The 22,889-nt window shown below is 36.5% G+C and overlaps 1 protein-coding gene across 1 annotated transcript in view; it reads left to right on the plus strand.

The window, feature by feature from the left end:
- Positions 1–1,233: 1,233 nt before the first annotated feature.
- The window catches only part of NPTN (neuroplastin), a 64,366-nt gene continuing 42,710 nt past the window's right edge, over positions 1,234–22,889 (plus strand). Inside the window, exon 1 of the mRNA XM_063090026.1 lies at positions 1,234–1,405. Within this exon, the coding sequence (XP_062946096.1) occupies positions 1,234–1,405 (172 nt within the window). The remainder of the gene's footprint in view (positions 1,406–22,889) is intronic.

Consider the following 22,889-nt stretch of genomic DNA (forward strand, 5'->3'; position numbering starts at 1 on the left):
CTGAGGGTCTCCCTTCTCCACCTCGCCCTCTCTTTGAATCAAGTTACGTCACCAAGACTGTTTTCTTTGCTCCTCAGTTTCACTCCACAGACACTCCCCAGGACGTCTGCTGTGAGTCAGGAATGAGCTAAGCCATAAAACTCCTTTGCCAACCTCCAGCGCTGACAGTAGTATGAAAAAATACCCTTTAAAAAGGGCATTTCTCAGACTTTCACACAAACAGTAGTGACCACACTGCAAATCAACCTCCAGAGTCCTTTGCTGGTTTCTTTCCTACGGGTCATTCGACTTTTCCTCACTAGGCAGTGAACTCCATGAGAGTACATACTCAATAAATATTCGCTGCATTAAAATGTTCTCAGGCTTCTTTGTGTAAGTTGATATCTGATGACTTCTTTGCAGAATTGTGTCCACGAACATGCAATTAGGCTAGTTGAACTTCAGGCCTTTCGAGTCTATGAAGCTAAATTAAGGCCAAAGGGGGGTAGGGAGAAGCAGGCGGGGGCGGGAAAGAGGCCATTTCAGATGGAGGGAGCAGATGTCGAAGCAGGAAAGCACAGGGCAATAGCGGGCATAGGGAGCGCATCACTTTGCCTGCAAGACAAGAGAAAAACAGGAGATGGAGAGGGAGGCTGGGGCCAGGTACCAGTCGCGGTCTAAGGTCAAAGTCCAGAAGGAAGAAATAGCAGGGCTTTGATGAGGACGATGAGAAGAACGCGTAAAAAGGGGGTGGTGTATCAAGTTCTGCAGCCAAAAGCGCTAACAAATGAAAGGCAGGATAGGTGGAGGAAATATATTGTACTCCCAAAGCTTCCTCTTATTTATGGGCCCTCCCGTTCCACAGAGTAAACTGAAAGCGGACTTCTGTGTTCTCCGCGAAGTCCCGCCTTGCCCGGTCACGTGGCGAGAGGCACCCTTGGCACGTGACCTACCTTGCGCTAGGCCAATCAGCCTCTGCAGGGGCGGGGACGCCAAGTCTGAGGGGCGGGATCATCAGTGGAGGCCGCGTCTTCTCGCGAGCCTTCCGACCTTCGCTCCTCAGCCGCCCACGGCCCGGAGCGGAGATATCGCGAGACTTGGGCGCTGCGGCGGTAGGAGGAGGACGAGGAAGGACGGAGCCGAGCCGCGGCTACCTCCCTCGCTCACTCCCTCGCGCACTCACCCGCCCCCTCCCTCCCTCCCCTCCCTACCCCGGCCCCGGCCCATTCGCTGTTCGGTGTCCTGCTAGGGAGGATGTCGGGCTCGTCGCTTCCCAGCGCCCTGGCCCTCTCGCTGTTGCTGGTCTCTGGCTCCGTCTTCCCAGGGCCAGGCGCCGCTCAGAACGGTAAGCGGGGTTCCGGGGGCGGGCTGGGCGGGGGCTGCGGGGCGCCGGCGGCCGGAGGGGGCCTGGCCCGGGCCCGAGGAGGTGCCAGAACAAGGAGAAGGGGGCCGGGCAGGAGTCTGAGGCGCTGCGAGTCCAAGACGAAGAGACGCCGGTCGGGGGTTTGAAGAGGCGCGGGTGTGAGGCCAGGAGGCGCCTGGCCGAGAGGCGGGGGCGTCCGGTGTGAGCGGAGGTGTTGCTGACTTACAGGCGCCACATCTTGGGGCTCGTAGCTCCGGGTCAGCGAGGGGACGGACACCGAGGAAGCCGACGGGAGGAGCTGGAGTAGCGGGGGCGGAAGAGGAGGGGGCGCAGCTTTTAAGGGAGGTGGTAGAAGACAGGCGTTTGTGTTTAAAGCGACGGGGGGGGGGGTCGGTCGGGCTCCCGGACGCTGGGATCGTCTAGGATTCTGCTGGGGTCCCGGAAGACTGGTGACATCCTTGCAAATAACGGGGAGGCTGGGAGGCAGGCAGTCTTGAAGAATACTCATGGTGAGCTGAGTACTAAAGCCTTAAGGAAGGGGTTAAGAATCAGGAATCTTGGATCTGAGGGTGGAGGGGAGGGTGGGTGGAAAGATAAGGGAGTGGGTTGACTGCAGTAGGGGACCTGGAAAGAGAAGCAGCAGTGTCTCTAAACGAGTTGGGGGAAGAGGGCTGGGTTTGCCGAAGAGGGTGGAGTGCTGGGCATTCTAGGGTAGTGGTTGGAAGAGTAAAAAGGAGTTTCTAAATAAGGAGAGGAAAATGAGCAGAGGATGGGGAGAAAGGGTTGAAACTGAGGTAAGGGGAATATTTATTAGAGAAGTAAGGGTGCCTGGGTATGGAGATGGAGGTGGGGGAAGACGAAAAATAAGGGAAGGGAGTACAATGCAGGAAGCCAGGGCTGTAATGTTGGATTGCAGTGTGGAGGATATATTAGGGAAGGGAGGAGTTGGGTTGTGGAAAATCCTGTCTGATATTCGTTGGGCCTTTGGGAAGGCAGCGACACAGCTGCAACTGCAGTGGTGGGATGAGGGCAGTGACTGGCGAGAGGGAGATGGAGGAAGTGGGTGTTTGAGATCAAAAAGTTTCAAGACAGAAGAGACTTATTTCTGAGGAACATAAAAGTGGCCCCTGGGAAGTGTGCAGGGTACAGTAGAAACAGAATTGAGTTCTGAACTGAAGAAGAGAAGATGGAAAAATTGTAGAGAATCATGGGGGATGGGGGATCGAGACAAAACAGGTTCTCATTAAAGGCATGTGTTACAGTTCAGCTGCTAAACTGATCTTTCAGAAGTGAGACTAGAAAGATTGTGAACTTGTTTCATCTCTGTGGAAACAGCCATTAAGAGGCTTAAATATTTTTGTGTGAAAGAATTTATGAGAAGACAGTACTGGAAAGTAAATTCTAAATTATTTTTGTTAATCTTTCAGTCTTTATTGTTATGCTAGAACAATTTAAAATTACTCTTGTTAAGCTGAAACTTATTCTTATTTATTTGATTAATTAATTAGTTTATTTTTAAAGGATGACTAGTAAGGGGATCTTCACCCTTGACTTGGTGTTGTCAGCACCACACTCTCCCAAGTGAGCTAACCAGCCATCCCTATATAGGGATCTGAACCTGTGGCCTTGGTGTTATCAGCAGCACACTCTCCCAAGTGAGCCACGGGCCGGCCCTAAGCTGAAATTTGAATGACTGTCATTTTTAAAAATGGACTTTCATTTTAGAAAGTGGAGTTGAGTATTCTAAGGAGAAACTGGGCTTAAAATGCTGAAGATTACAGTGAAAATATATCAATAAAGGATTGAAAAAGCATCATCAAGTGTTTGCTGTATCAAATTGTACTAATTAAATCTTATGTATACTTCGTGGCCTTGGATTATCACTGCAGGGGTCAAGAAGGAAACATTTTTCTGTCTCTAGCATTGAATATGCTAAGTATATTGGGTATTTTTCCTGTTTTCCTCCAAAGCATGAGTCCACTGTGGAAGACAGTGTTGAGTTAGTCTGGTCTGTCTTATCAATTTTTCATCTGTGTTAACAATATGACCTAAAGAAGCCTAATACTGATTTCAGGTATTCAATTTATGGAAATGGCATGGTTTCATTTTGCACAGTGGGTGAGAGATTCCTGATCTTAACAGGTTTAATCTCTGCTGGCATAGCTTCTTCCTAATGATTTATAATATGGTCAAATTGTAGTTTCTTAGCAACTGAAACAAGATTTTTGGATAGGCCTGCAAAGACTCATCGGGCTATCAGTGATACATGTTCTAAATAGAGCATAGTACATACACTTTCCCTTGAAATGAGCTTGAATTCAGTCACATGACATGATCGGTGAAGTGAAGCTGAGTCGGTAGTTGACCCAAATGGACGTAAATTAATTCAAGGAAGAAAATGGCTATTTTTTGAGTGTGAGTTCATACAGTTTAGCATGCCATTTAATAGCTTTTTATAACATGATACTGTTTCTTGTGTTAATATTCAAGCTTTCTACTGCTAATAGCTCTGCAATAGTCTGACCCCATGGAGTTTGTATTTTCTTACAGTGCTTCAGAAAGGGATACTGTACTCTATGGTGTTGAAATATTAGGTTATCTATTAAAACGATGATTTGAAAATAAATCTAAAGTGTTTCTGGGTTGGGAATATGGTAGTTTAGATTGAGTATAGGTATTTTTCAAAAGGCCTCTGTTTCATTTTCTTAAAATGAGAAATATGAACTAGATGACCCTCAAGGTCTCTTCCAGCTCTAAAATGAGTCTGTGACCCATTACCATAGGGATTCAGGGCTTTCATTCAGATAGATTTTGTTTCCCATCCAAGTGTTTAGACTTATTCATGTCAATGACCACGTGTTTCAAGTAAAATATTTATTTGTTGATTTTTGTATGTATCATCAAAAATGTTCGTTTTAAAGAAGAAACTTACCCTAAAAAGTAACCTTCCTTATAAGGCATTCAAAAGCTTTAAACTAAAATTGAGTGTAAACCAAACAGTATAATGTGGTGGACACTGATAGACCTGGGTTTGAGTTCTGGTTCTCTGTAGCTGCGTGACCTTGAGTAAAGCAAGCCTCAGTTTCATCATCTGTAAAATGGGGGTTACAATAATGTCAATCCCCTTGGGATGATGTGAGGATTAAATGAGAATGCCACTTATATTTCAGTCTGGCATATTGTGAGCCTCAGTAAATGTTAGCTACTACTATTATCATTCTTTTTTTTTTTTTTTTTTGTCTTTTTCATGACCGGCACTCAGCCAGTGAGTGCACCAGCCATTCCTATATAGGATCCGAACCCGCGGCGGGAGCGTCACCGCGCTCCCAGCGCCGCACTCTCCCGAGTGCGCCACGGGCTCGGCCTGTATTATCATTCTTTATAAAGCAGCATTATTATTTTTCTTCATATATATTGAACCCTTAATTGTTAATGCTGCTATATTGAAAGGTAAATAGGCTATTTGTAAGCCCCACACAGACATTTGTGCTTTTGCTTATGTAACATTTTTAGAAAGGTGACCAGCTGTAGTGTGTCTGCAATTGCAAATTTTGGTGAAGAAGTTCATATTTCTGTTTGATTGTCTGGGAGATTTCATGGCTTTCTTTTTTTTTTTTTTCAGTGAACCAAATATCTTTCATATGGGCCAAGTCCCACCTTCTCATAGAATACCATTGATGTGAATAAGAGAAACAGAATGTAGAACCTGACACACAGTGGGAGTGTTACAGTTGTTAGCTGAATGAATGGGTGTGGAGTAAAGTGGAAACATGTAATATATTCTTACAGAAAATACAAAATTGGATAATAAACATTATTCAGTGGAAGAAACTAGGAATCTAATGAATTTTATTATTAACAAGCTAAATTTTAAGAAACCATTTTGTTTGAGTGATGTTAGATAGTTGTGAACATTGTGCTTTGTAGCAATGCCAGGATTCACATTAGGTGATTCATGAATCTTTCTCTTTTCTGTCAAGTGCTGTTTGCTTCAGTGGTTTGACAATTTTCTTTCCCTGAGTACATTTTTTGAGGTATATTTGCTATTGTATGTCTCCTCTTCGGGTGAACTGAAATGAGCAACAGAAGACAAATAATCTTATCTATGGCAGCCGTGGCACAAATGACATGCCAAATGTCAAGCAATAGATTTTAACATAATTAATCCAAATAAAATTTGACCAGAAGAAATAGTTTTCCTTGGAATTAAGCTTTTCTTAAGGAGATCATAAGACTTCAGTCTTTCAGGCAACTGACTAAAATGTCATTACTGATATAATGGAGCACCCAGGCATGAGAAATTGGTCAAGGGTCTGGGAGGAAAGGCTGTGTTACTATATCAGGACCTGTTTCTGGGTTTGTTTTACAAGGTCACTGGATCCAAATTAGAGCTACAGATGTGTTTTGGTACAGATGGTTTTTGTGTGGCCAGACATATTAAAGCTTAATCTATGAATATACCAAGGTTTAAAACAACAAAAGGAATAACCCTTAAACGTAAATGTGCTCCACAGGTAATTTATTTGTCATAAATTAAGATTGAAGTTCCTTATAGGTCTGACTTTGCATAAATTATACATATCTTCATGAGAAATTAGACTGTTTTGAAGGAATCCCTTTCTTTTTTCTCATTAATACAATTTTAATGCAAAACTTTTTTTTTTAATTTTTAAATTTTTTTCCATCATATATGTTTATGGGATACAGTTTGGTGTTTCAGTAATGCATATATTATATAATGATCCAATCAGAATAGTTAGCATATCTATCACCTGAACATTTAACATTTCTTTGTGGTTTTAACATTCAAGATCCTCTTTTCTGGCCATCTTGAAATATTCAGTACCATATTATTAACTATTTATTGTCACCCTAGAACACCAGAACTCATTCTTCTCTTGTGGAACATACCTTCAGACATTAGTAAGAGGTAACATGTTATTGTATTGTCTTAATTTTAATTTTATTTATTTATTTATTTATTTGTGGCTGGCTGGTATGGGGATCCAAACCGTTGACCTTGGCGTTACAACACCATGCTCTCTCTAGCCAACTGAGCTAACCAACTAGCCTAAGTTTATTTTTTTAATAAAAAGTGATTACTTAACTGGGCCTTCAAAGATGATCAGATATGACTAGAAAAGTGCTGTGTCAGCTTGTAAATGACTTCATTTAATTAGTTTGAGGTACTTTTATTTTTTTAAAATATAACAAGGATATGCACCTTTATTTGTTCAGATAACAAACACAAACTGAATAACAGATGAATAACAAAATACTCTGTAAAAAGTAGGGCTTCTAATTTTCACAAAAACTGGAGATGTAAAACTTACTTAAATATAGATATTTCATTTTATAATTTCTGCCATTATTTGAAATAGCTCTCTAAAGTCTTCCAAAAGCATGCACATATCAAATTAATTTTAATAGAGGAAGATGAATAAACTTTTCATAGGCAGATTAATTTCTGAGCAAATCAGCAAGTCTAGTTTGAGGTACTTTTTAAAAGTAAGGTGTTAGTATGTAAAATCCGAAACTTGCTGTAGCTATGTAAAGGTTTTTACAACAGACAATTTGGGAAGGTGATAAGGTGCTAATATCTGTTACAATGAAGTATGTAGAAAAACAATGACCATACTATGTTGGGTACCATATAAATGTTCAATAAAAAGTTTAAATAAAATTATGGAAAGAAAAAGAATTTTGTGAAAAATTTTCTTTTCAATTTATTGTTTACAGTGAGAGCACAATCTGGACAGGATCAGAAGTAGAGAATGAAATTGTAAGGGCCGGGCCCGTGGCGCACTCGGGCGAGTACAGCGCTGGGAGCGCAGCGACGCTCCCGCCGCGGGTTCGGATCCTATATAGGAATGGCCGGTGCACTCACTGGCTGAGTGCCGGTCACGAAAAAGACAAAAAAAAAAGAAATTGTAAGAGAGAGAAAGACAGAAGAAAGGCTGTAGTATACAAAGAGAAAAGCAGAATGCAAGAATGAGGAATGAATTTTCCTTTGAGAAGCATCCGGAAAAAAGAATCTCTTAGAATAAATAGACGAGGGACCTCTAAGCTCACACATCAGAATTAAAATAAAGGTGCAAAATCTCTTTCTCTGAACAATCGGCTTGGCTTTCAGTATGCCTCTTTAAACAGAACGTTGTCATTTTATGTGAATTTTAAAAAGCCATTGATAACATGGAGTTTAATTTTAAGCATCATAGATAATTAATTTTTAAACTTGCTTGTGAGATTATTGTGGACTTTTTTTTTTAGAATTCCTAAATTTAGTTGGGAAGGATTAGCTTTGGGAAGATAGGAAACCTCTCCAGTAAAATTGATTACAAACTGTTGTTTTATAGGTTTCTATGCTTAAATAAATTTCTTACTGAATTTAAAAGTAATCCTGTGTAAAAATATTATTTCAGTGATATCGATGTCTAAAGTTAAAAGAGTGAATACACAAATAAAATGTACCTGCTTTCAAGAGTTTATTCAATTTAGGAGGGGGATTCAAAATTTGTGCCTAATTCCAAATTAGTGTGTTATCTAAAATTGGCAGCAGGCCTAACTGTTTTTTGGTTTGCTTTTGTATGTACACAAAGATAAACATTTGCCAATTAAACCTAATTAATTTGAGGTTATTTTGACCTGATTGCTGAGAACTTTTAATTGGTATATCTGTGTTGAAATGGGGCTTACTAAATATTTAAAGAATTTCCTAAGTATCTACATTTATTTGCACATAGTAAGTTAGGGGAGACATTTAATGTTCCTCAGACACCTGCTGGTTTTTTGTTTTGTTTTTTATTTTTGTTTTTCAAATTAAAAAAAGCTGAGTCTTACCTGGGTTTTTTTGTTGTTGTTGTTTGTTTTGGCAGCTGGCTGGCAACAGGGATCCAACCCTGGACCTTGGTGTTATCAGCACCATGCTCTAACCAGCTGAGCTAACCAGCCAGCCCTTACCTGTTAATTAAAACAGAATATGGTCAGCTTGATGGAAACATCTTGTGTTAAGTTCCTTGTACTAAAAAGTACTAAATGGTATCCTTTTGTATTTCTGAAAACAATTATGGAATGTTTTAAGACTAGTCTTCTTAACAAGTAATCTTAATTACTGGAATGTTATGGTATTCTTTTTGGTATTTTCCAGAAGTATATCAATTTGAACATACTTCACTTCCCTTTGTTTTATCGTTTTTATACCCCAACATTACTTCAAATTGACCAGACAATGAAATATAAATGAGATGATGTGAAATTGTGTCAGTTATATATATTATGTAAGGTTTTATGATTAGAAAACAGTAAGTCCCAAATTGTACTAATATCATTTTTTATTTTTTGTAGTAATATTTTAATCATATCCCAATGGATACATCCTAAAAGTGTTTAAGTATAAAATACATGGCAAAACATGAAGTCATTTTCTGATAGAATATTAACAAGGCACAATGTTCCATATGCAGTAAGATACATAAAAACAAACAGGTATCAGTGTGCTTGCATGTATAAACTGCTATGCCATTGATTTTTCTTTTCTTCCTGGTGGTAGTATTTGAAAACCACTGGACTAGATGATGTCTAAATTCCCTTCCAGTTCTGAAAATGACACAATTTTATTGAGCTTACAGCTTAGATACTGTCTCCAATGGGTAAAGGACCTAGAGAGATAATACTTTTTGTTTTAAAAAGTTTTTGGAAATAATGAAAATTGACTTTGAGGCATACACTGTTTTGAAATACGATTGCTTCTAAATCTACTTCACACAATACTTGAGGTTTTTGTTTCGAGGAAGGCAGAATAGTGTCTGTTATACAGAGATTTCATGTTAAACTTGCTGAGAAAATTGCCAGTGTGAGTTAAACAAGAAATGAAAATTTTTGCCAGGTAGTGTTCTTTCTGTTGGTTGAAAAGTGGTTGAATAATGAAGTGCCAATGAAACACAATTAACAATTTGTATTTATCCTTTGAGGAAGTTTTTCCATATATGACTTAGTTTCTCCAGTGCTTTATTTATTTATTTTTTTAAAGATCTCTAAAGCTGTCCATTGTAGTTGAAAGAAGGCAACCCAAATGTTACCTGTATTAAATCTGAGGAAGTTCCTAGATTGACATCCCTTAGAAACAATGTGTTCAGAGGTCTCAATTTGTAAACTTATTCGTTGAACTTCCTTGTTATCCATTAGGTAGGTCCATTTCCTTGCTTTTTTTTTTTTTTTCTTTTACATTTTTTGGTAGAATTCCAAACATATACAAAAATAGATCAAATAATGTAATAAATCCATATGTACTCATTATCTTATCAGTTATCTTATTAGTGCTTATTAGTTAAAAGATAACCTAAAAATTATGTTGCAAACTAGAATTTTCTAGGACCTAAAATGCACTTAGTAGGGGTTAGTTTATGTTAGTAAAGTGTAATATTTGGCTCACATGTCATCATGTTGAAATGACTTTAAAAATATAAAAGCTCTTTAGAAAAAGGCTTTCCAACTTTTTGGTCTTTGACCCAGATAGTTTATTTGTGGCTAACATTTTACAAAACAATACCTATTCTTACTCTGTATGATGTTTTTAACAAAATCGTAGTAACCTTCTGAATTGATTTCACAATTCATTAATGGGCCATGAGACTCAGTTTGAAAAATAGCATTTTTAGGTACGGAGTAGTTTTGTGTTGTTTTGTTTCATTTTTTATATGCCACATTAGTCTGTTATAATCTGATGATTTTTACAAATACTTACAATAAGGATGTTCATGAGGCATTTATCAGTAATGTCAGCACATATTGTTACTAGTCATTATTAGTAAAGAAAATAACAGCATTTTTAAATTAATACAGTTGCCGTTATTTATGTGATATTGATGTTTTTTCCTGTTTGATCTTAGGAAAAAAGGGAAGCTGCAGTAATTTGGATATCATAATCAAAACATAACTTTTCCAGTATGTTTAGTTGTCCTTTCTTTTGTTTTTATGTATTTTATTTATTTATTTACTTACTTATTTATTAAATTTTTTTTAAAAGATGACCAGTAAGGGGATCTTAACCCTTGACTTGGTGTTGTCAGCACCACACTCTCCCAAGTGAGCTAACCGGCCATCTATATGTAGGGATCTGAACCCATGGCCCTGGTGTTATCAGCACCACACTCTCCCAAGTGAGCCACGGGCTGGCCCATTTATGTATGTATTTTAAATCTAAAGAAAAATTCACTGTATTTCTGCAAACTAATATGTATCACTATAAGTTTATAGTGATAAACATATACATTATTGAGAAAAATTTAAAGACCCAAATAAATGGAGAAATATACCATATTTATTGATTGGGAGATCCAAAATTAAGATGTCAATACCACTTCACCCACACCAGAATGAAGTTTCTGAGGCTGGGAAATCCAAAGTCCGTCTGGTGGTGGCGATGTGACCCCAGGGTCTCACATTGCAAGATGGTGAAAGCAAGGGTGGGGGGAGTGTTGTGTTTTCTATCTATCTATCTATCTATCTATCTATCTATCTATCTATCTATCTATCTATCTATCATCTATCTATCTATCTATCTATCTATCTATCTATCTATCTATTTATTTATTAATTAAAAAGATGACCGGTAAGGGGATCTCAACCTTTGGCTTGGTGTTGTCAGCACCACGCTCAGCCAGTGAGCAAACCGGCCATCCCTATATAGGATCCGAACCCGTGGCCTTGGTGTTATCAGCACCGCACTCTACCGAGTGAGCCACGGGCCAGCCTTGTATTTTCTTTTAAATTAGAGATATGTTCCTTATTCCCTAGCCCCTGCCTTTGAGTTATGGGCTGGGAGCACTACTGTTTATTCCAAGCTGAATGTTTACTCAGATGCTGTTTTCTGAGGCACATTTCTGGTGAGTACTGGCCAAGGGAAGGGAAGGAGAGGGGGAAGCACAGTCATCACTGAAGAATCATCTGCCTTTCATGTTTAAGATCCTAGAGTAGTAGGATTATTTTCTCGTTTTTAGACATTGCCTCTTGGCGGGAAAATAGGCTACAAGATGACCTTGTCCTTTGTTGGCAACTGTCTGTGAAATACTTTTCAATACATAGATCGAAGGAATGTCTCATTTAACTTGGGATTTTTTGATTATATAAATTTAGCAGGTTTGCGGACAGTCGTGGAGCTACTTGGAAAAAAATAGCACAGCCCCTCCAGCATTGAAATTATATTCATTAATGCTTGATCGCAAATCATTCACCAAGGGAGATGAAATAAATGGCCTTAATACAAACCAGGAAACTGTTACCTGGAAAAGAGCAAGTATAAAGAGGTTTCAGATAGCTTGCAGTGAACCATCATTGAATTACCTTTAGACAAATAACATAGTGATCACATTTCAAAATTATAATACTAACAGTGTTACTATTTTCCTTACTAGAACTGAACTCCAAATAATTAAGAATACTTTCTAACGACATTTAGGAAAAGATTGTTCTGCATTGATGGTAGCTTAAGATTTAGGAGAAAAGCATGCAGGAACTAAATTTAGGAAAAGGGAGCACTAGGGGGATGTGATTATCTATTAATACCTTCAAGGTAGCAGTGTAAATGAAGTAAGGGAATTAGGAAGTCTCCAAAGATGGATGGGCTGTATCAAAGAGCAATGGCCTAGAGCAAGGGGAAGAAAAGCATAGGTTTAGTATTAAGTAGATGATTTTAATGAAATTAGAAGAATAGAATTATTTGTACTCATTGTCGGGACCATTGTAAGTAGGGCAAAGAGTTGGTTGAGAGGGACCTCATAAAACAAAAAGGAGGATCTCTTTCTGTATATTTAGTGCTTGTTTAGGAGCTCAGTGGGAGAAAAAAAAAAATTATGGAAATGAATATGAAGTGAAACAAGCTTTCCAGAAGTTTTTAACGGTCAGAAATTCGTTTCTAGCTCTATAGTGCTATAATTATGAATTCAAGAAAAATGATAGATTAACTTTGGAATCCATTAAAGTAGCTTTTAGGACCTGCCTGTAAAAAGCAGGATTCCGTTTATTATAACCTTTAGAAACAAATCCTTCTTGTTTAGTTATCAAAAATGTAAAATATGAAATTCATTGTGTTTAATACACAAAAGCGTAAATGATAAAGAGTTCGCTAGATTTTATGGAACTTAGTAAGAGTTTAGCCTTTGGCCGTTAAAAATTAGCCTTTTTCTTTTATATGATAAATGTGGGCTATTAAGATAGCCATACCACCTGGAAAAGAGGACTTCCATCCTAACTCCTTATTAGAAGTTAATGAGTCAAAATTCTGCTGTGATAGAAGCTGCAGCCTGGTTTTTAGGAGTAGGAGCTGGTACTGTAATACCTTGGTAGAGATGCGATCTCACTTTAGTGTGGAAAGTGTAGGGTTGTCAGATAAAATGTAGGCTGCCCAGTTATATTTGAATTTAGTTAAACAAAAAATAATTTTTATTTGCTAAACCTGGCAACCCTAGAAGAATGTCTTTCTATTTTGGCTTTCAGTTTAGAAATTAAAAGACAAATTGCCTTGTAAATTGGTGAGTTTTTGTGTATTAAAATAAATCTAAAATAGATTTATATAGCAAATTTTGTATGAGAAAATATAGTTTAGGGTAGTATTGTTTTATTTTGATTATGTCACATTTCTGTATGTTCAGTTCAGCTTATTTAAGAATATTTTTTTCATTTATTCTCTGAAAATTAAAACTTTTCAGGAAGGAAGGAAGTAGAGGGTCTGTGATTGTTTTCAGCAATTCCCCTCTTCTCTCCTTATCTAAAATAACAATTTAGGGTATTATTGCCTGAGGGTATATGATAAGGCTGTTTTAGGGGCTGTTGGTCCAAAGATCATCCTTTTTTCAGATTTTTGCCTGGGGAGTTGGAATATATTTGTATTCTTGGCTTGGAAGAAGAAAAAGGTATGAATGAGTATGTGATTGATCACACCCTTTTTTCCCTAGTGGGTTCAGAATAATTTTCACTTGCTGAATTACAGCCACCTGATTTAGAGAATCAGAGAAAGTGGATGTTAGCTCTGCAGACTAGGGATGTGATTTCTTTACACTTAAATTTCATGCTAAGAAAAACCATGGTTTTGTAAATTTTATTATAAGGTCTTTGAGCAGTGGTGTGTCACTGTATACCAGTAATGCAGTGTAATATATCTACCTTCTGTCCTTTTGGTGTGGGCTGGGTAGAGGGGTGGTGTCTATAAGAATAACGAGAACTGAACAATGTGATAGGTTCCAGGGAGAATGGTATTAAGTAACATGAAACATAATCATAACACTATGTACACATACTTATTTGAAATATATTTAAGACAGTTTTAAGAAGTACTAAATCAAAAATAGCTTATGGTTTTATGAGAGTAGGAAATTGGTATATTTTAAATTTGATGCCTAAACTCAGTTGGAGACTGAGTAAGTTGATACACTCTGTCACCATTGTAAATGTAAAACGGAAATAAGAACTATGCTAAAAAAGTTATATTGTGAGGCAGTGAAGTTGAGGAGAGAAAGAGCACTGGATTTGGCAGTAGCCCTGAAATCCTCTCTTTTCATTTTAGTTCCTGTGGTTTCTACTTTAAAAATTAGTATCATACTTAAGCCATAGAGTTTTAATGAGATTAAATGATGGTGTATGGAAAAGTGCTTAGTAAACTGCTTTATTTGTAAAGTGACATGTTTATATATCTTTGAGTTATAGGGCCTGGTATTTATAGGGTTTACCTTTGATAGGTTAACTGCAAGTCTTGTAGTTTATAGGAAAATGAAGAGGAGAAATATGAGGGTACTTCAAAAAGTTCATGGAAAAATGGAACTGAATGATAATGAATCTCTCCATGACTGTTTTGAAGATCTCTCAGAAAGTACTAATGAGAAGGGCCAGATTATTTCAAAGTTGGTTTTTCTTTTTTTTTGACAAACGATGACAATATCATAAAAATGTGTATTTTAGATGGTTGTTAGTAGACCAGCCTTTTCATTGAATTAATTATCCCCCTCTTCTAGGGAAGGTTGATATTGAATTTCTATAATCTTTGAAGTGTGCCTTTTGCTCTCATCTTAAGTTAAATCTAGTCACAGGTACATCCAGTTAGCCTTCATCCCCGTTTCCACCCCTCAGCCAGGAATGCAATTACTGTGTAATGCGATTTCTGTAGGTGACAGAAAGTGAAGTCAAGTTATCTATCTTGTGTCTCCTTTTTATAGCAAATTTTTGTAACTCTGCTTTACTATACTGAAATGAAATTCATAGGTGTTTTAACCTGCCTTCACGTTATTAAAGAAAGAAAGAAAACAATATACTGCCCTAAATATAACATAAAGGAGAAAATAAGGGAAAATAACTTAAATACAGAGTGATACAGTTGTCGTGTAATGGTGACTCAGATACTACAGGTGGCATTGCTGTTGATAATGTGATTTTCTGAAAAGGTGAACAGTTCTTGGTACTGTTCCAAATGAAACAAAGAACAATCTATCCTCATTTTACGCAGTAATCTCATTCTTGGAAAATTGAGTGATGGTTAAAACCACGCAAGAATACTTTGAGTTATTTTAAAACGGTGTTAGGTTCTAGGCTCAGAACAAGTTTTTTATCTTCTTAAATGTCATTTGAAAGTGTGTAGGAAGAGGGACAATTCTGAGTTGTGCAAGACTTTTCCCTACTTTGTGGGATATTGAGGATCCTTGGCCAGTAGTGCTGTCTCAATCATTGTGTCAACCAAAAACATGCCCATAAATTTTCAAAATGCCCTATAAAAGGTAGAGCTTCTCCCGTTGAGAATATCTCCATTTTGTCCCTGCTCTTGTTTTAAGTATCTTCTGATACAGGATTATAGCACTCAGTTCCCAGGACTACCATTGGCTAAAGCCTGTTCTCCTATGAATGGAAAGGCAAGGAAAGGAGAGCAGCTGTTCACTTGTCTTTTTCCTTTTTGTTAACATGCATTAAAGCAGGGATTGCAAACTCATTTACCATAGGAACTAGGCAAGTACTGTCTGCTAAAGTGGAGAATATATGCTTTGACTGAAAACACTGAAAGTTGGACTTTTAAAAACACTGGTCAGATGAAACGGTCAGTGGGCTCCTATTTTGCTTCCTCTTCATCAAAGGATTATATAATGAGTTTTGGAGCCTGAGAGATTGGATTGGAATCCTGATTTTTGGCTGATCTCTAAATGTCTCTGTTTCCTTGTCTGCTTATTAGGCATAATGCAAACCTCACAGGATGATGGTTAGAATGAGATTGCATACATAAAGTGTCTAGCTTAGTACTTGACACAAGATATGTGCTTGATAAAATTTTTTCTCTGTCACTAATATCCATTCAGTCATTTTGGTTTACTTTTTAATCTGTTGTTTGAACAGCTTTGTGTTCATAGTGAAATGGTTATGAAATTTAACATCTTTAATAGAGGGGATGTTAATCCCCTCTTATTCTTAACAGAAGCAAGTAAATAATTAGAATGATCTTTTTGGGTTTACATACAACATAACTTACCATTTAGGTGTTTGGAGCCTTATTCCAAATTATTTCAGTATATCACCCTTCTTAGTCTTTTAGGTTAGCTTTTAACATTAGTATATCCAGGTAGCAATGATCTTTATCTCTAAAGTAATCTTGGAACAGGTAATTTTGCTAGTACTGCTGTAATTTATTACACCTTCAAAATTAGATTGTTCTGTAGAAGTGATGAGTTTTTATAGTTGTTGCTTGAGTTAGAAATTTAGCAACGTGATTTTTGCTAGGACACTCTGGCATATGATTTTGTTCCAATTATCTAGTGAGTGTTTTGAAAGTTCCACATTTTCTTGGTTCTTGTAAAATGCTACAGAGGCATATACATTGAGCTGTACATACTGCTTTCATACTTTTTTCTTTGTAAACTTTTAATTTTTTTTTAGTAATTAAGACTGATCTAAATGGTTAAAGCAACACAAGAAACATTTGCTTTATTCCCATCCCCATAATTCTGTTTTCCATCTTTGTTTTCCTTCACAGTATGATTTTGAGTCCTTTTAAAGAGTTCTGTGCCTTAGTTATATTATGTTATTTTTTATAAAGTCTTTTTTCCCCTACTTTTCCTATCTGAATTTTATTCTCTTCTTACCTGCTTTCTTGGTCCTGTCTCTTTTGGTATCTTCATTTGTTTCTAGGTAAACATTTGGCACTTTAAAATTCTTTATTCTGTTTTGAGGCCTTTTTAGGCAGAGGGGTGGCATATTCTATTATACTTGTAATATAAAAAGTTTAGATGACTGAAGTTTTTGAGCAGTTTGGATATTGTGACTTCGGGGTATTTTTGCATTTCCTCATAGCTGTTTAATGATTTTCTTTGTATGGTGGGGATTTTTCTAACGTGCTTTTTAAATCTTTTAATCCCCACAGGGTCATTAATGTCCATATTTCTCAGAAACAGCTTAGTCTCAGAGGCCTCGTCACAAAGGAAATTAATTCCTGATGGAATTGAGGACATCAAGGCAGAAATTATTCTGGGCAGGTGGCTAGTAATAATGCAAATTGATTGTGAGCTATGAGGTACTTGCTGCGGGCTGGTAAATTTTAGTGCTTCCCTGCAAGGCTACCACTTATTGTGGAGTGTGTGTGAAACATTCTGAAATGTCTGCCCATGGAGCATGTAATTTGCTACTCAGTGGCAGGTAGACATTAAAATCCAATTATGGAGTGAAGGTGTTACTAGGAGTAATCAGATTTTACAACTGGAGGATGAATGGGCAAATTTCGATATGCAATAAAGGAAGAAAGAGTATACAGAGCAGTAGTTCTTGCTGTAAGAACATTAGGCTGTAGTGAAAGTTACTTAGAAATTACCAGTAGAAGTATGAGCTTCCTAGTATTTGTATTTCCGTAGTAGGTATGGGTATTTCAGTAGCTTTTAAAGCCAGAATGGGAGAATTTGAGTGGAAAGGTGTTTTTAGTAGTGCCTTAGTAGAGTGTCACCTTACCATTCTGCAGCACTATCTGTTTGTCACTGAAAGAAAGAGCTCAAGAATTGTATCAAGTCTTAAACTCTCAGAATACACCATTGGAAAAATTTGACAGGCCTAGTAGTACAAGATGAGCCTGAGGTAACCAGATACATAAGCTTCTCTGCCTAGAATTTAATGAAGTTTTCATCGGGTTGAATTTTCAAAGAATAGTTGTAACTAACTACGGGAGGAAGTATTAGCAGACAAGGAAGGATGAACCCTTCTTTATTGGATACTGGTTAACCAACATTTTAACATAGGATTATTTCATTTAATTTTTTGAAAGAAGGGAAAAGTTATTGGATTTTTAAAAATTATGAAAGGACTTGCTTGTATGGTAATTTCAAATAATACCCAGGTGTTTAAAGTAAAATATTGAAGTTCTTCCTTTTACTAACTCTTTATTCCCACTCCCCAGGAATAAGCACTGTTAGTTTGTTGTGTATACTTTCAAAGCTTGTTCTATGTAGACATATCATTTACATACTATGATGCTTAGTATTTAGTAGTATTAATTATGTTATAATTCATCTTGGTGTTTATAGCCTTCCTTTTTTTGAATATGACAATATTCAATATGAAAATACTGGAGTGACAGATATTTTCATTTATGTGAGTGTATGGAGCTGCTAGAATACATCTTTTTTTACTAATTGTCATAGAAGGGAATTATGTTGATTATGACTGCATTTTTAATATGGGAGTTGGCCTACTGAGAGGGCTTTTTCATTCCAAACAGGGAAAAGCTTCATTAAATGGTGAACAGTGTATTGCTGTGATTTTTATCCTCAGGTGTGCTTTTTGGCAGAAATCTTGATTGTTCACACATTTAGTATCTTAGCTATGTGGATAATTCCTGGCACAACTGCTGATTTTTAGTAAAAGAATTCTGGAAACAATTTTGCTGTACCTTTTCAAGAGAAGCAGCAATATTTTGCTTGTATTTCGGACACTAGGTAAGTAATATAACCTGACCCTCCATCTCGTTGTGGAGGTGGAGGTTCTACCTAATCGTAACTAATGTAGTTATATGAGGTAATGAACTGAGACAAGTTGATGAGAAGACAAATAAGTAATAATGAAGGGAGAGTAGAGTAGATTTGGATAGTTGGCTGAATTTTGGAATTTTTGGAAGGATTGAGGAGGCAGCAGGTTTTACTGGATAGAACGTTAATGAATAGGAGTCAGAATATTTGGATTCTAATAAGGGTTGTGCAACCTAAATTACAGTCTCTTTGGACCATGGTATATCTAAGTGTTAAGGTGGGGCAAGAATTAGATTTAGGAGTTTTCAACCTTTAGCAGTGGGAAATTTTTCTCTTTTTATATTAAGGAGAATCTCAGTGTTTTAATTAGATAAAAATAGAGCTGCTTGGGGTAGAGAGAGTACCCTAAGTGTTCTAAAGAATCCTTAGGGTCTGAGGAGGAGGGTTTTCAACTTGATGAAATGGATGACTCCTTTGTAGATCTGCTTCTAAAGTTTTTGAACAGGGTGTTTTGTACCTTTGGTTTATGATCTACTTTATCAAGTCTTGATACCTGCATGGAAGAGGTTCTTTGCATACTTTGCGAAGTCAGTGATTAAAATACTTACCCTAATACATGTGTCCATGGTTGAAATAAGACCAAAAGAAAACATCACCCCTTTAAGGCAGAAACTGTAAAATAGCACAAAGGTAATTATCCTACGTAAAATAGACTCAGTAAAATAATTTTTATTACAAGGTTTGTCATCCTCTTTGTGGGAAAGAGCTACTTGTCATTTTCCCTGAGTTTTCAGATTCAGGAATATGCATGTTAGGAGGATGCAGAGGTGTGCCATTAGTCCCTACTTGGAAAGGAGATGAAAGCACTACTTTTATCTGTTCTTGGTGGTAAGAAAATCTTAGTAGTATGTGGTTCTAGCAACCACCCTTGGAGATCTGTCAGTAAGGGAAATCTACAATTCCAGTTTACTAGTTAAGAACACCAGCTTTAAAAAATTGGTCATGGTTAGTAATGCGAAATACTTTTTAAGCTTATAGGGCCACATAGAATTTCAATATATGTAACTTAGATAATTCAGGATGTATGTATAGTGATAAAGGCCTGAACTGATAACCTTGATGAGAAAGAAGTAGAACACACTGAATGCCAGTCATTCTAAGATAAAATGTGTTTGGATTAAATAATGTAAGATATTATTTAGTTCTAATTGTCCATAGTAAACAAAGTGTTGCTGTCAGTGAGGCAGTATAGTGTAGTATTGCAAACTCTGGAATTGTACTGCCAAGGTATGCATTCTGCTTTTGTACTATCTGTAGGATGATAACAGCAACCTTAATAGGTAGACTGTATTATTATGCAGTAAATGAAATTATATGTTATACTTTGCATTATGTCTGACACAGATATCAATAAAGGCTAGCTGCTTTTATAATGAATTTGCTTTCATAATCTTTTCAAAATATTCTTTTTTTTTTTTTTTAAGTAAGAAAATGTCTTTCTCCTTGTCCCTTCTCCTACTCCCAATGGTTTTCTTCAGGGTTATCTTTTCAAAAAAAAAGATTTCTAGGCAGTTTGATTTTTTTTTTTTTTTTTTTAAAAGATGATTGGTAAAGGGGATCTTAACCCTTGACTTGGTATTGTCAGCACCACATGTTCCCAAGTGAGCTAATTGGCCATCCCTATATAGGGATCCACACCCATGGCCTTGGTGTTATCAGCACCACACTCTCCCAAGTGAGCCACTGGCCGGCCCTTGGGCAGTTTGATTTTTGATTCTGGGAGGTTTACAGAGAATCTGAACTTCCTTCTTTTTTAGAATTGATGATGGGCAGCGTCACTGTCTAATTTGGAAAAGAGTGATTAAGTTGCATTCTAACTGTAAAGTAAAATTTCAGATAAAAAAATCTGTTTTATTTTATTTATTTTTATTTATTTATTTTTTTGTGGCTGGCCGGTACAGGGATCCTAAAGTGTGACTTTGGTTTAATAAGGCTACGCTCTAACCAGCTGAGCTAACTGGTCAGCCCTGTTTTATAGTGATTTTTATTACCTTGCTTGTTAGAAAACATGCTGACATGAAGGATTTGATTTTTTTTTTTTTTTTTAAATAAAAAGTAACTTCCAGGACATGTATGGTAAATTCAAATATACCACAGTGTGGTCTCCTAGAATGTATGATTCTGTTGATATTCAGAAAGGTGGTTCTGATAGCCACCTTTCTAATAATTTATTATACTGTTTATTAACATGCTAATGATTACTAGAACATTTTAAGTTGTTAATAGATTGAAATGTAATGAAAGGATTTTATCCTTAATCCTTGGTGAATGAGAATCTTATTTCTCACCATTCTTTTGACAAATATTATTGAGTAATATTGAGCAAGGCATTGTGGGGGTACAAATCAGAGACATGTCCTGGTTTCCAAATAATTTGTAAGCTATTAAATTATATTTTCTTTTTGTCTCATGCATCTTCGTGGATTTATAGAATATTGCATTTCAATTAATTGACCATTTATAATATGTAGATTTGCAGATATTAGAGCTGAAAAGACCTTAAAAATTATCTATTCCAATCTTCTGATTGTACACCTGAGGTTTCAGATTTTGACATATGTGTATATGTTTATGAAATGGAACAATTTCTGTATTAATGTATAGAAGTCACAATTTAAATTGATATGTTCAGCATTTTATTACCATGCAGTTTGGTATTCATGTGTGAAATATCATCAGAGAGTTCATGATAATATGTTCTAAAATGCTAGCCTACACAATTTTGGTGTATTTTCTACTAGGGCTTATAACTTTACTAGGTATGATGACACTGAGATTACTAAGTGGAGAACTACCTTTTGTAAATATTAGGGCTCATTGATCTTTATGTATTATCATTTGAAATCAAGGAGGTATTTTGTTTGGGCAGTAGGGCCTTGAATTATGTATTTTACAGTAAGGCAAGGGATTCTGGTTAGTAGGAAAATTATCTGAGCCAAAGGTAGTGTAGCTACCAAAACAAATAATGTTGAATGTAGGAGAATAAAATGGAAGATTTATCAGTTTTGATAGAGAAAAAAATAAAATCAGAAATTTGGAGGACTCGATGCATTTGAATCTGAGACACAGGTGTTTAAAATCGAAGGGGTTCTTGTAATATTATTGCTCAGAGTTCTTGGGAAAAGATTATAAATCACAAATATACAGTATTTAGAACTGGAAGTTAATTGACTTGGAGTTTTATTCTGGGATAGCTTCGCTCTCATTGCTTGATCTTACACAACATGTCCTCTCTGTAAGTTGAGTAACCTTAATTCTCAGTTTGTGCCTGTTGCCCCATCAAAATTATTAATAGCATACCTTTTATTCTAAAAAGTGTTGCAGTTTGGATGACAAATTATATGGTTACCTTACCCACAAATATAATATCTGCCCTGCGTACTTAATGTGATGAAGGCTTATGAAATTTCCTCCTATATTAAGTAACATTCTTTTCCCTGTGATGAGAGATTTCCATTTAATAGAGTTAGGAGGGCATTAATTGAGATAGACTAGTGGAAGTATGGGAGATCTTAAGGTTTAAGATGATTTATGGGCTAGAATAGATTCCTGTGTTTTCTGTGCTTGTGTCAGAAATACAAGATATAGGTGGACATTACTATCTTGTCTGGGCAGAAGTAAATTCTCATTGTTCAAAGGTAGTTTTGCATTAATGCGTTTTGTTTCTTAAATTTATCTGCAATCAGATACACTCAGTCCTAAAGCCAAATAAATTTCAGTACATGATTGTTAAGTATTTTTCAGTTAATGCTTTTAATTTTTTTAAAAAAACAGACTTATTTTTTAGAATAATTTTATGTTCATTGTAAAAGTGAACAGAAAGTACCGGTTCCCATATCCTCTGCCGCCACATATGACAGCCTCTCCTACTCTCAACATCCCCCACCAGACTGATACATTTGTTACAGTTGATTGAACCTACATCAACATGTCATTATCACTAAAAGTTCATAATTTGCATTAGAGTCCATTCTTGGTGTTGTAGGTCTATGGGTTTTGATATATGTAATGACATGTATTATACCAAATAGTTTCACTGCCCTAGATATCCCCTGTGCTCCACCTATTCATTTTTCCCTCTACCTTAATTTCTGGTAACCACTGATCTTTCTATTGTCTTCATAGTTTTGCTTTTTCCAGAATGTCATATAGTTGGAATCATACTATGTAGCCTTTTCGGATTGGCTTCTTTCACTTAGAAATATGCATGTAAGTTACCTCCATGTCTTTTCATGGCTTGGTAGCTGATTTCTTTTTAGCACTGAATAATATTTCATTGTCTGGAACTATATTTAATTTTAAGAAAGTATATTCGATAGTCTGTTTCTAGATTTGCATACTGAATACCACAAGTAGAATATTTTTAATTTTTCTAATAGTGGGTTGAATATATAATAAAGTCTCATTTAATGGGAGTTAAATTGCTTATTACTTTAAGAATGATTTGCCCTGTATTCCTGAATGAACTATAATTATATAAGTTGTGAATCTGTGGAGAAATACAGATCTTC

This window comes from Cynocephalus volans, chromosome 3 (genome assembly GCF_027409185.1).
Source record: "Cynocephalus volans isolate mCynVol1 chromosome 3, mCynVol1.pri, whole genome shotgun sequence".
In the NCBI taxonomy this organism is placed as follows: domain Eukaryota; kingdom Metazoa; phylum Chordata; class Mammalia; order Dermoptera; family Cynocephalidae; genus Cynocephalus; species Cynocephalus volans.